Raw genomic sequence first — 17,141 nt, 5'->3', positions numbered from 1 at the left:
ATTTAACAGGTAGCCAATGTAGGGAAGCTAAGACAGGAGAGATATAATCTCTCTTTTTAATTCTCATCAGAACTCTAGCTGCAGCATTTTGGACAAGCTGAAGACTTTTAACTACATTCTGTGGACTTCCTGAGAGTAATGAATTACAGTAATCCAGTCTTGATGTAATAAATGCATGAACTAGTTTTTCAGCATCACTCCTGGAAAGGATGCTTCTAATCTTAGCAAAATTCCGAAGGTGCATGGAAAAAGGAAATCCTACAAACCTGTTTAACCTGGGATTTGAATGTCATGGTCAAAGATAACACCAAGGTTCCTTACTTTGTTCTCGGAGATTAATGTAATGCCATTCAGGTCAGGTGATTGGCTAAGCAATTTCCTTTTCTGGATTTATGGTCCAAAGATGAGAACTTCCGTCTTGTCTTGATTTAAAAGCAAAAAGTTTAGAGTCATCCAATTTTTTATGTCCTCAAGACAAGCCTGTAATCTACCCAACCGATTAGGTTCATCAGGGTTAATGGATAAATATAACTGAGTATCGTCAGCATAACAGTGGACGTTTATCCCATGCTGTCTAATGATTTTACCAATTGGGAGCATATATATAGTAAAAAGAATTTGTCCAAGCACTGAACCCTGTGGTACTCCACAAGTAACCCTGGAGTATGAAGACGGTTTGTCATGTACATTTACAAAATGAAATCTGTCAGACAGGTAGGATTTAAACCAGCCTAGCGCTGTTCCTTTGATCCCTACAACATGTTCAAGTCTTTCTAAAAGAACATTGTGATCAACTGTGTCAAAGGTAGCACTGAGATCTAACAAGACTAGAACAGACACAAGATTCTTATCCGAGGCCATGAGAATATCATTTGTAACTCTCACTAACGCAGTTTCAGTGCTGTGATACTCTCTAAAACCAGACTGAAATTCCTCAAAAAGAGCATTAGTGTTTAAATGCTCACATACTTGGATGGCCACTATTTTTTCCAGGACTATGGATAAAAATGGAAGGTTAGATATTGATCTATAATTCATTGGGTCATCTGGATCCAGAGAAGGCTTCTTAAGTGAAGGTTTGATTACAGCAACCTTAAAATCTTGTGGTACATATCCATTTACTAAGGATAGATTTATTATATGTAGAATGGGGGCAGTAACCAAAGGAAATGCTTCTTTAAATAATTTGGTTGGGATTGGATCCAAAACGCAAGTTGAAGGTTTACACTGCAAAAATTAGCCATCTTAAAATAAGCTAAAAAATAGTTGAATTTAGTCTAAATGACCTTAAATTAAGTGAAATAATCTGCCAGTGCAGCAAGATAATTGCACTTGGTAAGACTTCTTGAAATAAGAAAAAATATCTACACTTTAGACAAGTGACAGATTTCTTAATACAAGTAGTGAAACACTAATTTCAAGTGCAAAATTAAATAAAATTAACTCAAAACTAGCCTGTTGGTGCTTTTTTCAGTTTTTTATCCCTCTCATGTTGAGATGAACAATCTTGGAACAAGCAACTGTACAAGATTAATCTTCTGCAATCAAGAATCATTAATAGGTTTTGTTTTAAATCAAGACAAAGAATTTATAATAAAAAAAATTAGGCACAGGGTGTAAAAAACACCTTTATTTGATATTTCTTTTCAAATGTCAAAAATTTTTCCAAACATCGCACAGATCAACGACTTTCTTAACAAATCTTAATTTTAAGCGTATTGTTTTGTATTCCTCTAACACATGAAGAACCTCAACATTTCATATACTAAAACTTTGTTTTAAGATGAACATTTTAGACACAGATTTTTTTTTAGGTTACGTATACAGTGTCAGGAAGAATCTAACAAAAAAAAAATTAAGAATGTAGTTGTAAATGTCTACATCACAACCTCTAAATGTTGGGTAAGAACTTTTCTGAACAAACATGACAGTCTAGCTTGGACAGTGCTACTTCTAACAAAAACTTTTCCACTCTGCCATGGCTTTTTTGTATGAGCCTGTGGTGTCTTGCTCATGGATATTGTCCTTTAAAACTTCAGTCTGAATGACAGACAGAAGGGTTGCCACACACTTTGGATAAGTGAGATGCAGGGTGTAGCAGTATGCCATTAGATACAGCAAACCTTGACCGAGGTCTTCTTTTGCAAATGTGGTGATGGGAGTGGTTTCCAGTGCCACAAGACAGGATGACCCATCAAACAGCAAAACCGGGCCCAAGAGGGATCTCTTCTGGAGGTACATGGCTGGATCTTCTGTTGGCTAAAGAAAAAGGACAAATTATTTCTTCATGGTAGAACAGAGAATCTGAAATGTTACTGGTGCAGTCCAACTACTTGAGACACAATTGCTGTCCCCACATGACTGACCATTTAATTTTAATTACTTTGAGACTCTGTCTAATACTAATTTTAATTACATTACATTATGAGAGAGAGAGAGAGAGAGAGAGAGAGAGAGAGAGAGAGAGAGAGAGAGAGAGAGAGAGAGAGAGAGAGAGAGAGAGAGAGAGAGAGAGAGAGAGAGATGAAAAGTCCCCACCATCCTGTTTATTCTGCATCCTGCAGCACTACGGATCAGAACCGCTGCAGATACGAGTCACATTACTGTTACAAGTCTGCTCCACACACAGGAGCAGGAAGTACAGCAAGCCGTTGTAGTGAACATAATTTAAACTGTATTATTGCCAACCCGTACATAATAGACATGCCATCATTGCATTGTTAGCAGCAGAAATTAAATGTTGTTACCATTTCCAATACAAATGCATGTTAATGAAATACATTATATTTTACTGCATATATTTATGTGTCATTTAGACTAAGATGAGTGTTATTAATACAAACCTAAAACGTTACTGAAATGTGGGTCAAATATATAAAAATATTTTAACTATAAATATCAGATGGTAAAAAGGAAATAAACACTAATCTAATGCATATTATTGAGCCTTTCATAATAAGAGTCTATTTCAGCCTGATCATTTTGATGTTTTATTTCATATTTTTTAGCAGCAAACCAGTTTTGTTTCACTTGAAACGTTGTCAAATGAAATATTCAATTAATCCACAGAAGCTTAGATTCAAACACTTAACGATAACATATTTGGCTTTTGAAAAATTGAGGCAGTTGAATGCACAGAATATGTGGTGGGGCATGGTCAGGATGGTACCACCTCTGCCTCAATTTGAGTCAGGAAAAACCCTGCATGTACAAAATAAAACCACTTGCAGACATTCAATGAGAAAACTAACCTGAAGGACATGAATTAATGCCTCACTGGCATGTCCCAGCTTCTTGGGGGGTACAGCTGGTGATGGGAAGAGCATGGGGAGTGCCCTGAACAGGGCTATGTTGTGTTTCACTGGAACACAGTAAATCAACTTTTAGTTCAACATTACTCTGCCTAAATCTGATTGACAGCTTCATCTTGAGTTCACAAATAATCCCGTGCCACCATTAACAGTCCTGTATTTTTCTAAATACCAGAAAGCATTATTTTGTACACTCATTTGACAAAAATTGTTCATCTTATATTATAGGTCTAGACATTCAAGAGTCAATCACAAGAGCATCGACTCCGCAGCTGACTGGATCTCAAGCCAGTCGGCACTTGCTTACTGCCTGAATTAAATAAAAGATTGTTTCTATGTTATTATTAAGGATTTGAGCATGCTCTCGTGTCCTTGAATGCACTGGCAGGAGATCCATCTGGAGCTATGCTGTGATTTGGGATCCATTGTGGAGCGACAGATGAACCGCACAAATCCGAATCCAGTCCATATTCTATTTTACAACTAGAACCCTCCAGAACCTCCTCTGCTCCCCAATCACACGCTTCAAGGTAACCAGACTGAATGACAGCTCAGAAGAGGCTGCACTCTCAGACATTTCCAAATAAAACAAACACCAGGCAGATCGACTTCTTAAATGTAAATAACAACTCGTTACTCTACGATGTATTCAATTCTATTTTTAATTTATTCCCGACAGGAACCTCTCATCTGTCCCGACTGTGTTTATAACCTCTGCAACTAGCTTGGTTCTTTTGCACTTTGGCAGCCAGTGTCTCGATCTCGCAAGTTTTCTTTTTTCTGGGTAGAACACAGGAATCCCTTAATGTGCTGAGGACGTAGCGTGACCAAATATGGTTAATTGAGGGTGTTTCTGTATATAAATGACTGAACAGACATGAGCACCTGGGTATGCATGTGTGATTTTTAATCAGACGAGTATAGAGGAACGTGCGTACGAGAGGCCACCGCATGTTTCATAAATCAGGATTTTGACTGTTTGTACGAACAATCTAAATTTCTTTCATAGGAACGAATTTAGGAATATTTCTACAAAGTTTTGGTGAATGAGGCCCCAGAATCCTAGCAGTCACAAAGAGCAATATAAATAAAATTATAAATAAATTTAAACACTGTAGACTATTTTTATGGTTTGTTGTGTTTAATTTTAAATGTAGTTGATGTAATGTACAGAAAGGTCAAGCTTCTTGTCCTTGTTGCCCCTCGAACTTATCAATGTTCAAGGACACACAGTGCACTGTCACATCCACTCTTGCCGGATCCACTCCCAGCAGAACCAACCGGACTCCACCTCCTATCAGGCCTCGTGCCTCCGGCACTCGCCAACGTTCCCTACGCCACTCATAAAAGCCGGAAGCATTCTTCCAGACGCCGTCAGTCATCGAGGGTTCTTCAAGCTCAAGACTAGAGCCTCTTTTACCTTAACAGACTCTAAACTCCTTGCTCCGATCCGGAGCCGAATCTCCTGCTCCTCTCTGGAGCACACTCCACCCACACCTGGAGCAGCCAGCTTCTTCCTGCCTCCCGCTCCATCGACTCCAGCCGTGGGGTAAGTCACCATCCGTGACAGGGCTCAGTCATGCTGTCACAGACGGTGAATTACCCCACGGCTGGAGTTGGAGCGGGAGGCAGGAAAAAGCCAGCTGCTCCAGGTGTGTGCTTCCGAGAGGAGCGGGAAATTTGGCTTCTGACGGGAGCAGTAGGTTCGACTCCTGGCCTGATGGGAGGTGGAGTCCGGTTGGTTCCGGCAGGAGTGGATGTGACATTGCACCCCAGCTATCATCTTTTTCTCTGAGAAAGTTTGGTCTCCTCAGCTTAAGAAATATTTAACTATATACTTTATTAAAGAGGGGTCATCTGACATTCTAACCAATATGGTACAATTATTCCAGTTTCATCAGTGTTAACAATATACATAACGATAATCATACTTATATCTGTAGCAACAGTTACATGGTGTGTGGATGACAGCACAATGACTAACCTTCATCCAGGTTCATGGGTGGCTTCAACACCTTCTTCCAAACACCGTAAAACTGAACCGTGGAGCAGAAGTCATCCCATCGCTTCTTTAATTCTGTCAGGAATGTGCAGTTGCCTTTATCCAGGATGCGCCTCAGCTCGTCCATCACCTATAGTGAAAGAAACAAAAAAGTATATGCTTGCTTTATGGGGAAGAAACAATAAAAAATAAGCCACTTACATTGTGAAGCTCCTTGAAACATGGGTATGCCTCGAGAATCTTTCCGGCTCTTTCCTCTTCTTTCAGAACATCACTGTCAATGAAGGCTCGTCTTGATTGAAACTCAAGGTCAAGGATTTGCCGGACAGCGTCTTGGTTGGGCTTTGGCTTCTTATACATTGCCTGCAGAGTCTTGTAATGCCTGGCCTGCGTTACTCGACTATCCTTGTCAGCTAAAAAAACATAACAAACATTTAAAAAACATAGGAGAATCTCCAATCTCAGAATCTATGTGAATAAGGATTACAGAACATAGTTAAATTAAACAACTGTGAGCATAAACAATCCAGTTACTCAGCAGTTTACACAGATGAATATATTTTGAAACACAAGGTTGACATACCATTTAGAATCGATACTGTAAAATCATCCAATCCATCCATGATTTCCTTGTGTTCCTTTCAACTTAGCCTTTACCTGGAGGACAGAAACAACCATCATGCTGTGCCATGCAGATAAAAACGGAAACTGCTCTAGACTGGTTTTAAAAGTCTAGTGACCACCTGTCATGGATCCAAAGTTTAGCACCAAAAGCATCAAACATCTCTTATGTTTTTTATTGGGGTTGAACTGTATTTTGATCATGTGTTTCAAATAATATTAGTAATATCAATTTCACAAGAATGACTGAAAAAAAAACTGTTGTTTTTATTCTTAAAAACAATTATGAACTGTTGATTTTCCAAATTCTTTCATTCATGATTTTTTTTTCACCAACTGAAAATAGTTCACTGAAAGCTCCATACACCTTACACTCGTGTGTAATCTTTCCGGCAGGATGAGTGACTTTCTTTATCCAGGGTTTCTGCAGAAATCAGCAAAACAAATTTAATGCTTTTTAATGCCATTTTAATGCCATTTTTAACCTTTTTAATGCCATAAACAAACACACATGAGAATCCACGGATATATATGTACATAAAAAAATCCTCTGAGAATTCAATGTATTATAATGTACCCTGAGATAAACAACAAAAAAATGTATGCCTGGAACATAGCAAATACATAGTTGCATGGAAAGTTACATGTTATTGAACATGCTACAGCATTTTTTTCACACACAACAGGATTAATGCATGTGCCTTAGCTCACTAGTTTTTGATTCCAGCTCTGACTCAACATCTGTCAGTTCATTGCATTTGTCCCTGTATCTCTTCCTTAGAGTTTTAGATTTTGTTATCATTTGAGCCATGAGCGTGCTCGGTTTGTTTTCTGCCTGTTCAGCTAGTTGATCAGCATCTTTCTGAAGGCTGACACACACCACCCATAATATCTCTTTTTCTTTTTCAGCTGTTCTAGATGAATGGAGCGCTCCACATGCACTCTCAGACATGTTATGGCTTCTGTTTCTATAACTTCACATGCAGACATTTGAGGTTTGCCAGAAAGGAAAGCTGGCCTGTACACTTTGCAGGGCACAATGTCATCAATGAAGAAACCCCTGTCTACCATGATGACCATCTCTAGTTGTAGCATTTTCAACACACCAGATTCCCAGGTTAGTCCTTTCCTTTCTGGCAAAACTCAAATGTCTGCATGTGAAGTTATAGAAACAGAAGCCATAACATGTCTGAGAGTGCATGTGGAGCACTCCATTCATCTGGTCCAAGAACACAAGCTTTTTGATTGTTATTCCCCTCCTTGCATTTGTAAACAATCAGCTATATGCTGTGGTTTTTCTCCTTACCAACTTTTAAAATAGCCCACTAGTGAAGGCCTGGGCAAAGACGCCTGATGTCTGAGAACCTCAACATATGTACGGCAACCACACTGTATATTTACACACTTTAATAAAGAAGCTGCATATCAAGCTTTCATTCAGATGACCTTCAACAGTGCTGCACCCTGCTGAGGGACATCCGAGTAAAACCTTGAGATGGCCATTTTCTGTTCACTAACTTGCTTTAGTAAATCCTTACTTTGGTTAAATAAATCAGTTGTTGAACCCCCCACTCCTCTGTTTGGTCTCCTTTCTTATTACAGCCCACCACTTCCAGTCTGGGTTGTAACAATCTGGAGACAGATTTCTGAGTATCTCCTCCTTTGGTATACAGATCCTCACTGAGCCAAGTACTGTGAATAGTTTCTCCATGATATTATCCAGCAAGGTCCCGTTTTTGTCAAAACAAGGGTGAGGTAATGAAAAAATAGAAATATTTCATTAAATTAACATTTAAATTATTTATATGAATCATTAAAATAAATAAAAAAACATGTTTTGAAATATATAAAGTGCACCAAACTTGACTCAGTCCATTCAACAATTCTAAATGGACAATTATGTAACTCATCAATTAATTATTTGAAAGGATAATTTGTCAATTAAATGCTGAAAAAAATAAACAATACATTAATGAGGCAAGAACTTTTTAAACTTGAACATACCTACACCCACAAGTCTATTTTTACCTGGAGTCTCCTCTCAAGAGTGGCTGAAGTAATATTACTACTTTGACAGAATACAAATTCTCTCTCTTTCTCTCTGGAAGCCCCACTCTAAGGGCCTTTGCAGTGTATTAGTGAGTCATATATTATACAACCACAGTCATAAAGTTTTCAATCAGTAGTTTTATTTCAGTATGTATTTTTCCAGTATCACAAAAAATATTAATTTTATATGGTTAAAATCATCTAGCTTATGTGCACTTTTTAAAACACTGCCCAGCAAACATTCGGACGTTTAATGACAGTTGAACGGTCACAACTGTAAAATAATATCACAGGAATTAGGAAAAAATTACACAACATCTACTCTATTTGCCTTGCCCATACTCGAACCTGGATCCTCTGGGGGGAGAGTGACCAGCTCTACCAGCTGAGCTATGACAACAACTACTGAATATCAGATTTCTTTATATAGATAGGTAGAGGGTAAAGTGCGGGGTAAACTAACCAATCAGAGGACAGAGAAGATCTGCCACAGGCCATGCCTCCAGAGTGCCAAAACCCCTTAGAGCCGAGCGAGCAGAGTCAGAAACCGAGCACGCAGAGAGGCTGCCGAGCGCGCAGAGAGGCTGCCGCGCGCGCACGTTTTCCTCTGCCGTGTGCTCGTTGGCAACGCGCGCACGCAGGTTTGTCACTTGTGCACATCCTTGTTTGCTCACAGACACAGTTTGCTCCCTCTCAGTGCACAAATGACCTCTCGCTATGTATATTTTCACTCGCGAGTCCCGTTCACACGCGCGATGTGGACCCAATCCGCGTGCACGTGTTGTGGCACGCCTCTGACGCCATACCTGTCTGTTTTGTGTCCTGTGTGGAGTCATTGTTTCATTGTCAGCGTGCGTCCTAATAAACCTGTGAAGTTAATTCTACCTGTCTGCCTGCCTGCTTCCTCCCCGGTCTGGATCCTCGCCTTATCTCCGCTCCACTCCGCAGTACGTCGTGACAGAATGACTCCACCCGAACCCGTTGATGGATCCAGCCAGGAGATTCTGCCTTGGGAGAATCTGCTCCAGTGGCTTACCCCGACCCACCAGCCGGCTTCTCCGTCTCCAGGCCCAGCTCCGCCTCGCTGCCGCCGCTGGCATCGCCGACCTTCGGCCGCGGCGTTCCTCCCTGTCCTCCCGGAACCGGAGGCATGTTTGGACTGGGAGCCGCTGCCAGATCGCTCCAGCTATGGGGGCACAAGGCTGGCGATCTGTACCCCCGGAGTCGGTCCACGGCGTGGGGAGAGACGCCGGAAGCCACCGCAGCCCTGCGCTTCTGGACGGAGCTTCGAGCCCGCCGCTGGCCGTGCACGGCGTGGCAGTTCGGACACGCCCCCGGCCAGACCACCAGTCCCGTCTCCTGCCGAACCGGAGCCTCCGTCGGTTGCAGAGGAAGGAGCAGCAATCGCAGCCCGGCTGATAGAACAACGGGCGGAGCTCGACCGGTTCCGCGAGCTCCTCAGCCGCCAGGAGTCTCACCTGGATGCTCTATCCTCCTCGTCTCTGGGCCAGAGGAGCGAGCGCGGGATTCACCCAGCAGATCTCGCTGGTCAGCGGACTGAGCTGGCCCAGCTCCGTTGGGCGCTCAGCCTCAGGGAGCTAGAGTTGGACAAGCTGACCTCCCGCCTCTCCTCATCGCTCCAAGCTCTCCTAGCAGCGGCCCTGCTACCGACCCAAAAGCAGACGGTACCGGATCCGGACCAAAACTCGGCGGTTCAGAAGTCGAGGGACCAGAAGCTGACTCCTCCGGGCCCGAAGTAGACGGTTCCGGTTCCGGTCCAGAGGTCGACCGTCCGAAAACCGAAGGACCAGAAGTCGACGCCCCCGGACCCGAAGCCGACGCCCTCGGACAAGAAGTCAAGGGAAGTCGACGCCCGTTCCTGTTCTGAAGTCGACGCCCGTTCCTGTTCTGAAGTCGACGTGTCCGAAGGCGCCTGTTCTGAAGTCGACGTGTCCGAAGGCGCCTCCTCTGAAGTCGACGTGTCCGAAGGCGTGTCCTCCGAAGTCGGCCTGTCTGATGACGTGGCCTCCTCCTCTGATGACGTGGCCTCCTCCTCTGATGACGTCGCCTCCTCCTCTGAAGTCGGCTCGTCTGATGACGTGGCCTCCTCCTCTGATGACGTCGCCTCCTCCTCTGAAGTCGGCTCGTCTGATGACGTCGCCTCCTCCTCTGAAGTCGGCTCGTCTGATGACGTTGCCTCCTCCTCTGAAGTCGGCTCGTTTGATGACGTCGCCTCTGAAGTCGGCTCGTCTGATGACGTGGCCTCCTCCTCTGATGACGTCGCCTCCTCCTCTGAAGTCGGCTCGTCTGATGACGTGGCCTCCTCCTCTGATGACGTCGCCTCCTCCTCTGAAGTCGGCTCCTCTGATGATGTCGCCTCCTCCTCTGAAGTCGGCTCGTCTGATGACGTTGCCTCCTCCTCTGAAGTCGGCTCGTCTGATGACGTCGCCTCTGAAGTCGGCTCGTCTGATGACGTCGCCTCTGAAGTCGGCTCGTCTGATGTGGCCTCCTCCGAAGAAGTCGGCCCGTCTGATGACGTGGCCTCCTCCTCTGATGACATCGCCTCCTCTTCTGAAGTCGGCTCGTCTGATGACGTCGTCGCCTCTGAAGTCGGCTCGTCTGATGACGTCGCCGTCTCTGAAGTCGGCTCGTCTGATGACGTCGCCTCGTCTGAAGTCGGCTCGTCTGACGACGTCTCCTCGTCTGAAGTCGCCTTGTCTGACGATGTCGCCTCGTCTGAAGTCGCCTCATCTGGGGATGCTCTCTGCACTCAAGAGGTCGACACTCCGTCCAGCCGGGCGTCTCCACGGTTTCCGGTTCCGATGGTGGTTTTGAGGGCCGCTCCGGCCCAGCCTGCAGAGACTTTGTCACCGGCCCAGCCTGCAGAGACTTTGTCACCGGCCCAGCCTGCAGAGCTCCTCTATCATGGACGCAGACCCTCAAGGGTCCGTCCTCGTCTCCTCCTCTGCCGCTGGCGCCGGCCTCCAAGGGCCCATCGCCTCCTCTTCTGCCGCAGGCGGCAGCCTCCAAGGGCCCATCGCCTCCTCTTCTGCCGCAGGCGCCGGCCTCCAGGGGCCCGTCGCCTCCTCATCTGCCGCAGGCACCGGCCTCCATGGGCCCGTCGCCTCCTCTTCTGCCGCAGGCGCCGGCCTCCAAGCGCCCGTCGCCTCCTCATTTGCCGCAGGCCCCCGGACTCTGCTGTTCCCTGCCGCCTCTCCATCGGTCCCTCGGTTCGTCTGGGCCCTCCCTCCGGGTCCCCCTCCTCCCGCCCTGCTCCTTGTTCCTGTGGGTGTCTGGGATCCGCCCTTTGAGAGGCGGGGGGGGGGGGGGGGGGGGTACTGTCACACCCTGTCCTGTCTCCCTGTTTAGTTCAGCTCTGTCTCGTTAATTACCCCCACCTGCCTCTTGTTTCCCAATCACCTTAGCTCCCGGTCCTCCTGTATTTAAACCCTGTCTGTTTTGTGTCCTGTGTGGAGTCATTGTTTCATTGTCAGCGTGCGTCCTAATAAACCTGTGAAGTTTTTTTCTAACTGTCTGCCTGCTTCCTCCCCGGTCTGGATCCTCGCCTTATCTCCGCTCCACTCCGCAGCACGTCGTGACACCCTCCCAGAGACAGCACTGTCCTCAATGTTAACCACCAGTCTCATAAAAGTGTTCCTTCCTTTCCCCTCTAGAGAAGACGACTATTGATAAAATAGAACCGGAAAAAGGGTTTAATAAAAGAGCTGGAAAAGGTTTAATAAAAAGAACTGGAAAAACAGTAGCAGGCTAAGATCTGTGAACAAAACACGCATTGTTAGTCCTATTCTAACGAAGCACAAAAAATGCTATGAATGTTGTAAACCAGTACCTCATCGGCCGACCGCTTGCCAATGTAAATTCCCGGTTGTTCACCCCTCAGTCCTGCTCACATTTCATAAAGAGAAACCGATTAAGGAAAAAACCCTTTAAACTAAAGCAAAGCCAGATCACTCACCACTTAGCTACACCCACGTCTGCACCCAAAGCGAGGCTTTCGACTTTTGCGGCTAGACCCCAGCTGCCCTAATTATAGCAGCCCTCTAACTACACACCTGGCCTCTCCTGTGTCAGCGGCATGACACGTACAACCAGAATTACTTCCGGGAACTAAGGTGACCCGGTTACACTGGGCAAACAACACTAAGATTAATAAACAAAGAGATCATCCAACACGTGGGTAAATAACAATAAACAATTAAACACAAAGCGCCGGGACTAAACCGGGTAAAAGGAAGGAATTTGGAGGAACACCAAAAACTCCACCAAAAGGGTGAGCTGAACTCTTTTACGAGTATGCTAGTGAAACACAACCAAGCTTGATATTTCGAGGAAGGATAATCTAACCACATAGGTATCAAACGAGACTTTAACGTCAGGTTTTCTAGGAAGGAAAAAGAGGAACACTCGCTCTAACACCAGGCCTCTTCTAAGCTTCCCTCCTCGAATGTCAGAAGGAGCTGCCTTTTAACAGGGAGCGCACTGATTGAAATGAGCTGCACCTGGCTCCGTTAGAGCCAGGAGAGCAAGATGTAGCGATGAGGCCACCTTGTGGCCACCAAAATAGACAGCGTCTGTTACACCCCACTACAATGACCTTATCAGTATGTAGCACCAAATCAGATAAAAAATCAGAGATCTGATCCAAAAACTCAGAGTAAGGGCCTGGTGGACGATATAAAACTACAAACAAGAGTGGTTTTACAGTTTTGCAATCTGGATTAGGAAAACTAAGAATAAGATGTTCGAACGAACTGTAGCTATTAATTGGTAAGGGACTGATTAATAAGTCCGAATGAAAACTGGTTGCTACCCCTCCTCCTCGCCCTGTACTTCGAGCAATATGATGATTTAAATAATTTGAAGGAGTCAACTCGTTTAAGCTAACATAGTCCTCTTGCTGCAGCCAGGATTCTGTGAGAGAGAGCAAAGAGATCTGATTATCACAAATCAAGTCATTAACTAACAAAGTCTTAGAAAAAATGGATCTAATGTTCAACAACCCACATTTAATTTTTCTAGTTTTCTGCTCGGTTGAATTTGTTCTAATATTTATGAGATTTCCATGATTTGCTTTATTAAGCCTGATATTCAATCTGTGTGATTTTGGCCGTGGGCAGGACACTGTCTCTATGGGGTAGTGGGTGGGTAACAGTACAGAAGCTGCAGAGGGGTGGGTTAAACTACGACTCTGCTTCCTGGTCTGGACCCTGGGTAGTCATGGAGGACTAATAAAACTGGCCATGTTCCTAGAAAGAAGAGCTGCTCCATCGAAAGAGGGATGGATGCCGTCTCCCCGCATCAGACCAGGTTTTCCCCAAAAAGTTTTCCAATTATCAATGTAGCCCACGTTGTTTTCAGGACACCACCTAGACAGCCAGCAGTTGAAGGACAGCGTGCGGCTAAACATGACGTCACTGGTCCGATCAGGCAAGGGGCCAGAGAAAATTACGAAGTCCGACATTGTTTTGGCAAACTTGCACACCGAAGCAACATTAATTTTACTGACCTCCGATTGGCGTAACCGGGTGTCGTTACCGCCAGCGTGGATAACAATCTTACTGTATTTACGCATATCCTTAGTCAGCAGTTTCAGATAAGATTTAATGTCGCCCGCTCTGGCCCCAGGTAAACATTTAACTATGGTTGCTGGAGTCTCTAATGCCACGTTTCTGACTATGGAGCTGCCAATGATCAGAGTCGGCTTGTCAGTGGGTGCGTCACTGAGCGGGGAAAATCTATTAGAAACGTGGACGGGTTGGTGGTGGCCCACAGGCTGAGTTCTATGCTTCCTGCGTACCGTCACCCAGCCGGCCTGAGGTCCCGGCTGCTTGGGTTCTGCTGGAGGGTCGCTACGGGATGGTTCTGAGCTAGTTAGCCCCGCGCTAGCTAAGTAGCTACGGCTGTTTACGGGCTTTTCAACAGCGCAGAGCCGGGACTCCAATTCCGACACCCTCGCCTCCAAAGCTACAAAAATGCTACATTTATTACACGTACCATTATCGCTAAAGGAGGCAGAGGAGTAACTAAAAATCTGACACAGAGAGGAAGAGATAGGAGACGGAGAAGCAGAGACAGAAGTAGCTTTGTTTGCTTGTAGAGTTGTTTTATTTATTATTATGTGAACATGATCAACATGTGTTTGTTGTTGTTCAGGCAGGCCACAGGCCACAGCAAGCATTTAACAAATCCTAGTTTGAATCAGTAAAAAACGATTCAAGGAATTTTTTCAAACCATTTGAATATTCGTTTCAATATTTCAGCCCTATTAGCTCTGTTAGCAAATAGTTGACCGAATTTAACTGTTAAAACCCCAGTTAACTGGTTTAAAAAATTGAAAACATGCATCATGAGAGCGTACATACCTTTATCTTTATCACTTTATGTGACCACAAAATCATTGTTTTTCCTTTTTTATTTGGTCATTTCACACAATTCAGAAAAACCTGAAAGAATGATAGGCCTGTGTTTATGATATTATGAATGAAATGTGCGTTAAATAGAAGAACATCAAGATGTGATTGACTATAGCCATGTTACAGTTGATTCAGCCTCTACCTGCTCATTTCATTTGGGAAAGACCCAGAGGTGAATTCCCCCGCCGCACCCCTCCCCTTCCTCTTCTTCATACACGCACGGTACACGTGAACATTCTCAGTCAGCAGGAGCGCCTGCAGCTGCAGGGGGCGCCAACTTGCCGTTTCCAATCCAGACACTGTGATATGACAGATAATAGAACACCTCGGTGCGGCGCAGATTTCTTTTTTTATTTTTTACTCAGCGCTTGTGCGCCCCTTTTGTGTCATGAAAAAATGCCGCCCCGGGCAACTGCCCTGTCTGCCCGTGCCTAAAACCTCTACTGGGCACAACAGTGATTTCAAAAATATATTTCTTCACATTTCAAGGCTTTATATAGCCCATCCAATCAACATTAAAACAGGCGCTCCTAAAGCGCCCTCTAGTGTTTGCTTAGTAAAATTGCCTTTAATCAACTTAACCTCCTTCTCGTCTTCCTCTTTTATCACCATTATTTCTAAATTTGGTGCTTATTCTGCAAATCTCCGTGCCTTCGTATTTATCTATTCCTGTTGTTTAACAGCTTCATGATTTCTTTGTCAACGCCCCTTTGTGTCAGTGATGTCCGAGTGATTTAACCCTAAAAGTTAACCCCCAAATGTCTGCAACCTTCTGTAACTACTGCAAAGCCTTGTATGAGCTAATATAAATACATAAAATAACAGAAAAATCTGATAAGCTGTAATAAGTTGGCTTCACTCCTCCCGACGCCCCCAGTTTTCAGTGTTTTCCCTTCATATAAGCCAAGGCGGTGGATCAGCCACCAGTTTTCATCCTAGTGAAAAGTCCACTTGTATTTTTATGCTCTTTAAAACAAAGATCTATTTGAAAGACAGATAGTTCTATGTGAATAATAACAACTATGATGATAATCAAGAGGAATCTAAATGTTGAGTTGAAATGATCTGAGCCTGTACATTTCTGTTGGAGTTCTGGATGTGTTGTGACGGCTGTTGTTCCACGGTCAGGTTTAGGTTGCGTTTCTGCTGTGACGATACATTCCTGTACAGTTGTGATTAGAATAAATGTATAAATTAAACCTCGCTTTGCCTTTTTAATGCTTCATGTACGGCAATGTGCATTTTGTCTTGGGGCTGATTGGAGAAATGTAAAGGACTTCCTGCTACAAAAGCACATGTTAAAGGGGACGTGCTGCGACTATATTTTTAAAGTTAGAACAATTTTGTGGTCTATACAAAACAGGAAAATGCAATCTCACCAGCTCTTTGACATTTTCAGTACCTTTCAGAATGAGTCGTTTCATTGGGGGCTCGTTAAAGTTGCTGCTAGACACGCCCACCCATCCCCTGATTGGCTCAGCTTTTATCACAGTAAAAACTGAGAATTACTGATCACATTTCTGCTTTGTCTGCCAACAGCGTTATAGTTAAATCAGTGTATCACATCCAAATGATTCAAATCCAGAAAAGACTTTGGGTGTGTCCTATATGCACCCATATATTTATTCACTTACAGAATAAAGCTTGTTGAGATAAAACATCCTCCTACTAAAGCTAAGTAGTTGAGAGAATTGAGAACAAAATGAAAACAATGTATAAATATAAACAAAAACTTGTCCAACCAAGTGTCATGTTAGGGGGGAAGGTGTCTGACCCACCACATGCAGAATCAGTCACAGAGTCTGAGTATGGTATAAAAAAGAAAGTTTATAAAACGTGAACTAAAAGCGCAGCAGGAAAATCCAGCTGGGGCTCCGGGGGGTTATCTAGAGACGGGGGAAGAGTTAGTGGATGTTGAGGATCCGGACAAATGAGGTACAGGTCGAGACTTACAGTTTGTGATCCAGGGGAAACCAGAGAAGAGTTGTTCTGGGGGGGTAGTCCGTGAGGAGTGGGAGACAGAGACACACGCTGGATCACAGGAGACTGGGTTTCCAGGTTGCTGGAGGACTGGAGGAGCTGAGCACGGAATAGGGAGCAGGATCCGGTAAGGTAAGGTCAGTATGGAGCGGACAGCCAGGGAGCGGCTGGGAGACAGCGGGACTGGTCCGGTAGGTTGCAGGACGGTGTGAAAGGTGGTGGTGGAAATCTGGAGAAGAGGCAGCTTACAAAAATCAGGCAAGCTTGGAAAAACACACAGGAACCAGCAATCTGGCTAGAAGTACGACTTGGACGATATCTATTCGGATTACTCAGTAATCAGGCTCGGGAGTCATAGATACCGAAGTTGAGTTAATCATCCAGCGAATAAAGATGTCTCCCAGCAGCTTATATGTCCCTGGCCAACTGATGAGCAGATGGGCTGCAGCTGGTCCACTCCTTGACACGCCCACCTGCAGGAGAAGCTCAGAGAAGGTTTAGCAGAGAGAGGAGGACTCACCCCAGACCATGACACCAAGATAACTTAAAGTGATACTTTACAACTTTTTTGTATTTTGAACTCATTTTCTTGAGCCAGTATGTGCCAAAATGACCCTTTACATGGTGAATGAAATGTCACTCAGACCCTCAACACTCTGTGGCCAGAATACCACACTTGCAACTTCAGATTGCCGGTCAGGTCTGTTGGAGTTAGTAGAGCTGATATGCCTGGTTCTGCAGCCT

The 17,141-nt window shown here is 44.5% G+C and overlaps 2 protein-coding genes across 2 annotated transcripts; both read right to left on the bottom strand.

Moving 5' to 3' along the window:
• Nucleotides 1-1,615: 1,615 nt before the first annotated feature.
• LOC129159791 (uncharacterized) lies at nt 1,616-16,865 on the bottom strand. The gene is made up of 6 exons (XM_054736991.2): nt 16,371-16,865; nt 5,897-6,358; nt 5,515-5,726; nt 5,296-5,443; nt 3,252-3,361; nt 1,616-2,259 (listed from the first exon to the last, which is right to left on the bottom strand). The coding sequence occupies exons 2-6, from the start codon at nt 5,934-5,936 to the stop codon at nt 1,954-1,956; spliced, it is 816 nt and encodes a 271-aa protein (XP_054592966.1). The 5' UTR covers nt 5,937-6,358; nt 16,371-16,865; the 3' UTR covers nt 1,616-1,953.
• LOC129159790 (uncharacterized) lies at nt 11,358-16,372 on the bottom strand. The gene has a single exon (XM_070547894.1). The coding sequence runs from the start codon at nt 14,180-14,182 to the stop codon at nt 13,220-13,222; it is 963 nt and encodes a 320-aa protein (XP_070403995.1). The 5' UTR covers nt 14,183-16,372; the 3' UTR covers nt 11,358-13,219.
• Nucleotides 16,866-17,141: the final 276 nt, after the last annotated feature.

This window comes from Nothobranchius furzeri, unplaced genomic scaffold (assembly GCF_043380555.1).
Source record: "Nothobranchius furzeri strain GRZ-AD unplaced genomic scaffold, NfurGRZ-RIMD1 Scf104, whole genome shotgun sequence".
Taxonomy (NCBI): Eukaryota; Metazoa; Chordata; class Actinopteri; order Cyprinodontiformes; family Nothobranchiidae; genus Nothobranchius; species Nothobranchius furzeri.
The sequence above is the reverse complement of the archived record's forward strand: the minus strand, read 5'-3'. Positions and strand labels throughout refer to the sequence as shown.

What these genes read in the sequence shown, in the direction of transcription:
- LOC129159790 (XM_070547894.1), bottom strand. Translation starts at nt 14,182, where the DNA reads ATGCTTGCTGTGGCCTGTGGCCTGCCTGAACAACAACAAACACATGTT.
- LOC129159791 (XM_054736991.2), bottom strand. Translation starts at nt 5,936, where the DNA reads ATGGATGGATTGGATGATTTTACAGTATCGATTCTAAATG. An exon ending in GTTTCAAGGAGCTTCACAAT is followed by an intron (nt 5,444 to 5,514) that starts GTAAGTGGCTTA and finishes CTTTCACTATAG; the next exon opens with GTGATGGACGAGCTGAGGCG. An exon ending in CATTAATTCATGTCCTTCAG is followed by an intron (nt 2,260 to 3,251) that starts GTTAGTTTTCTC and finishes CTTTTTCTTTAG; the next exon opens with CCAACAGAAGATCCAGCCAT.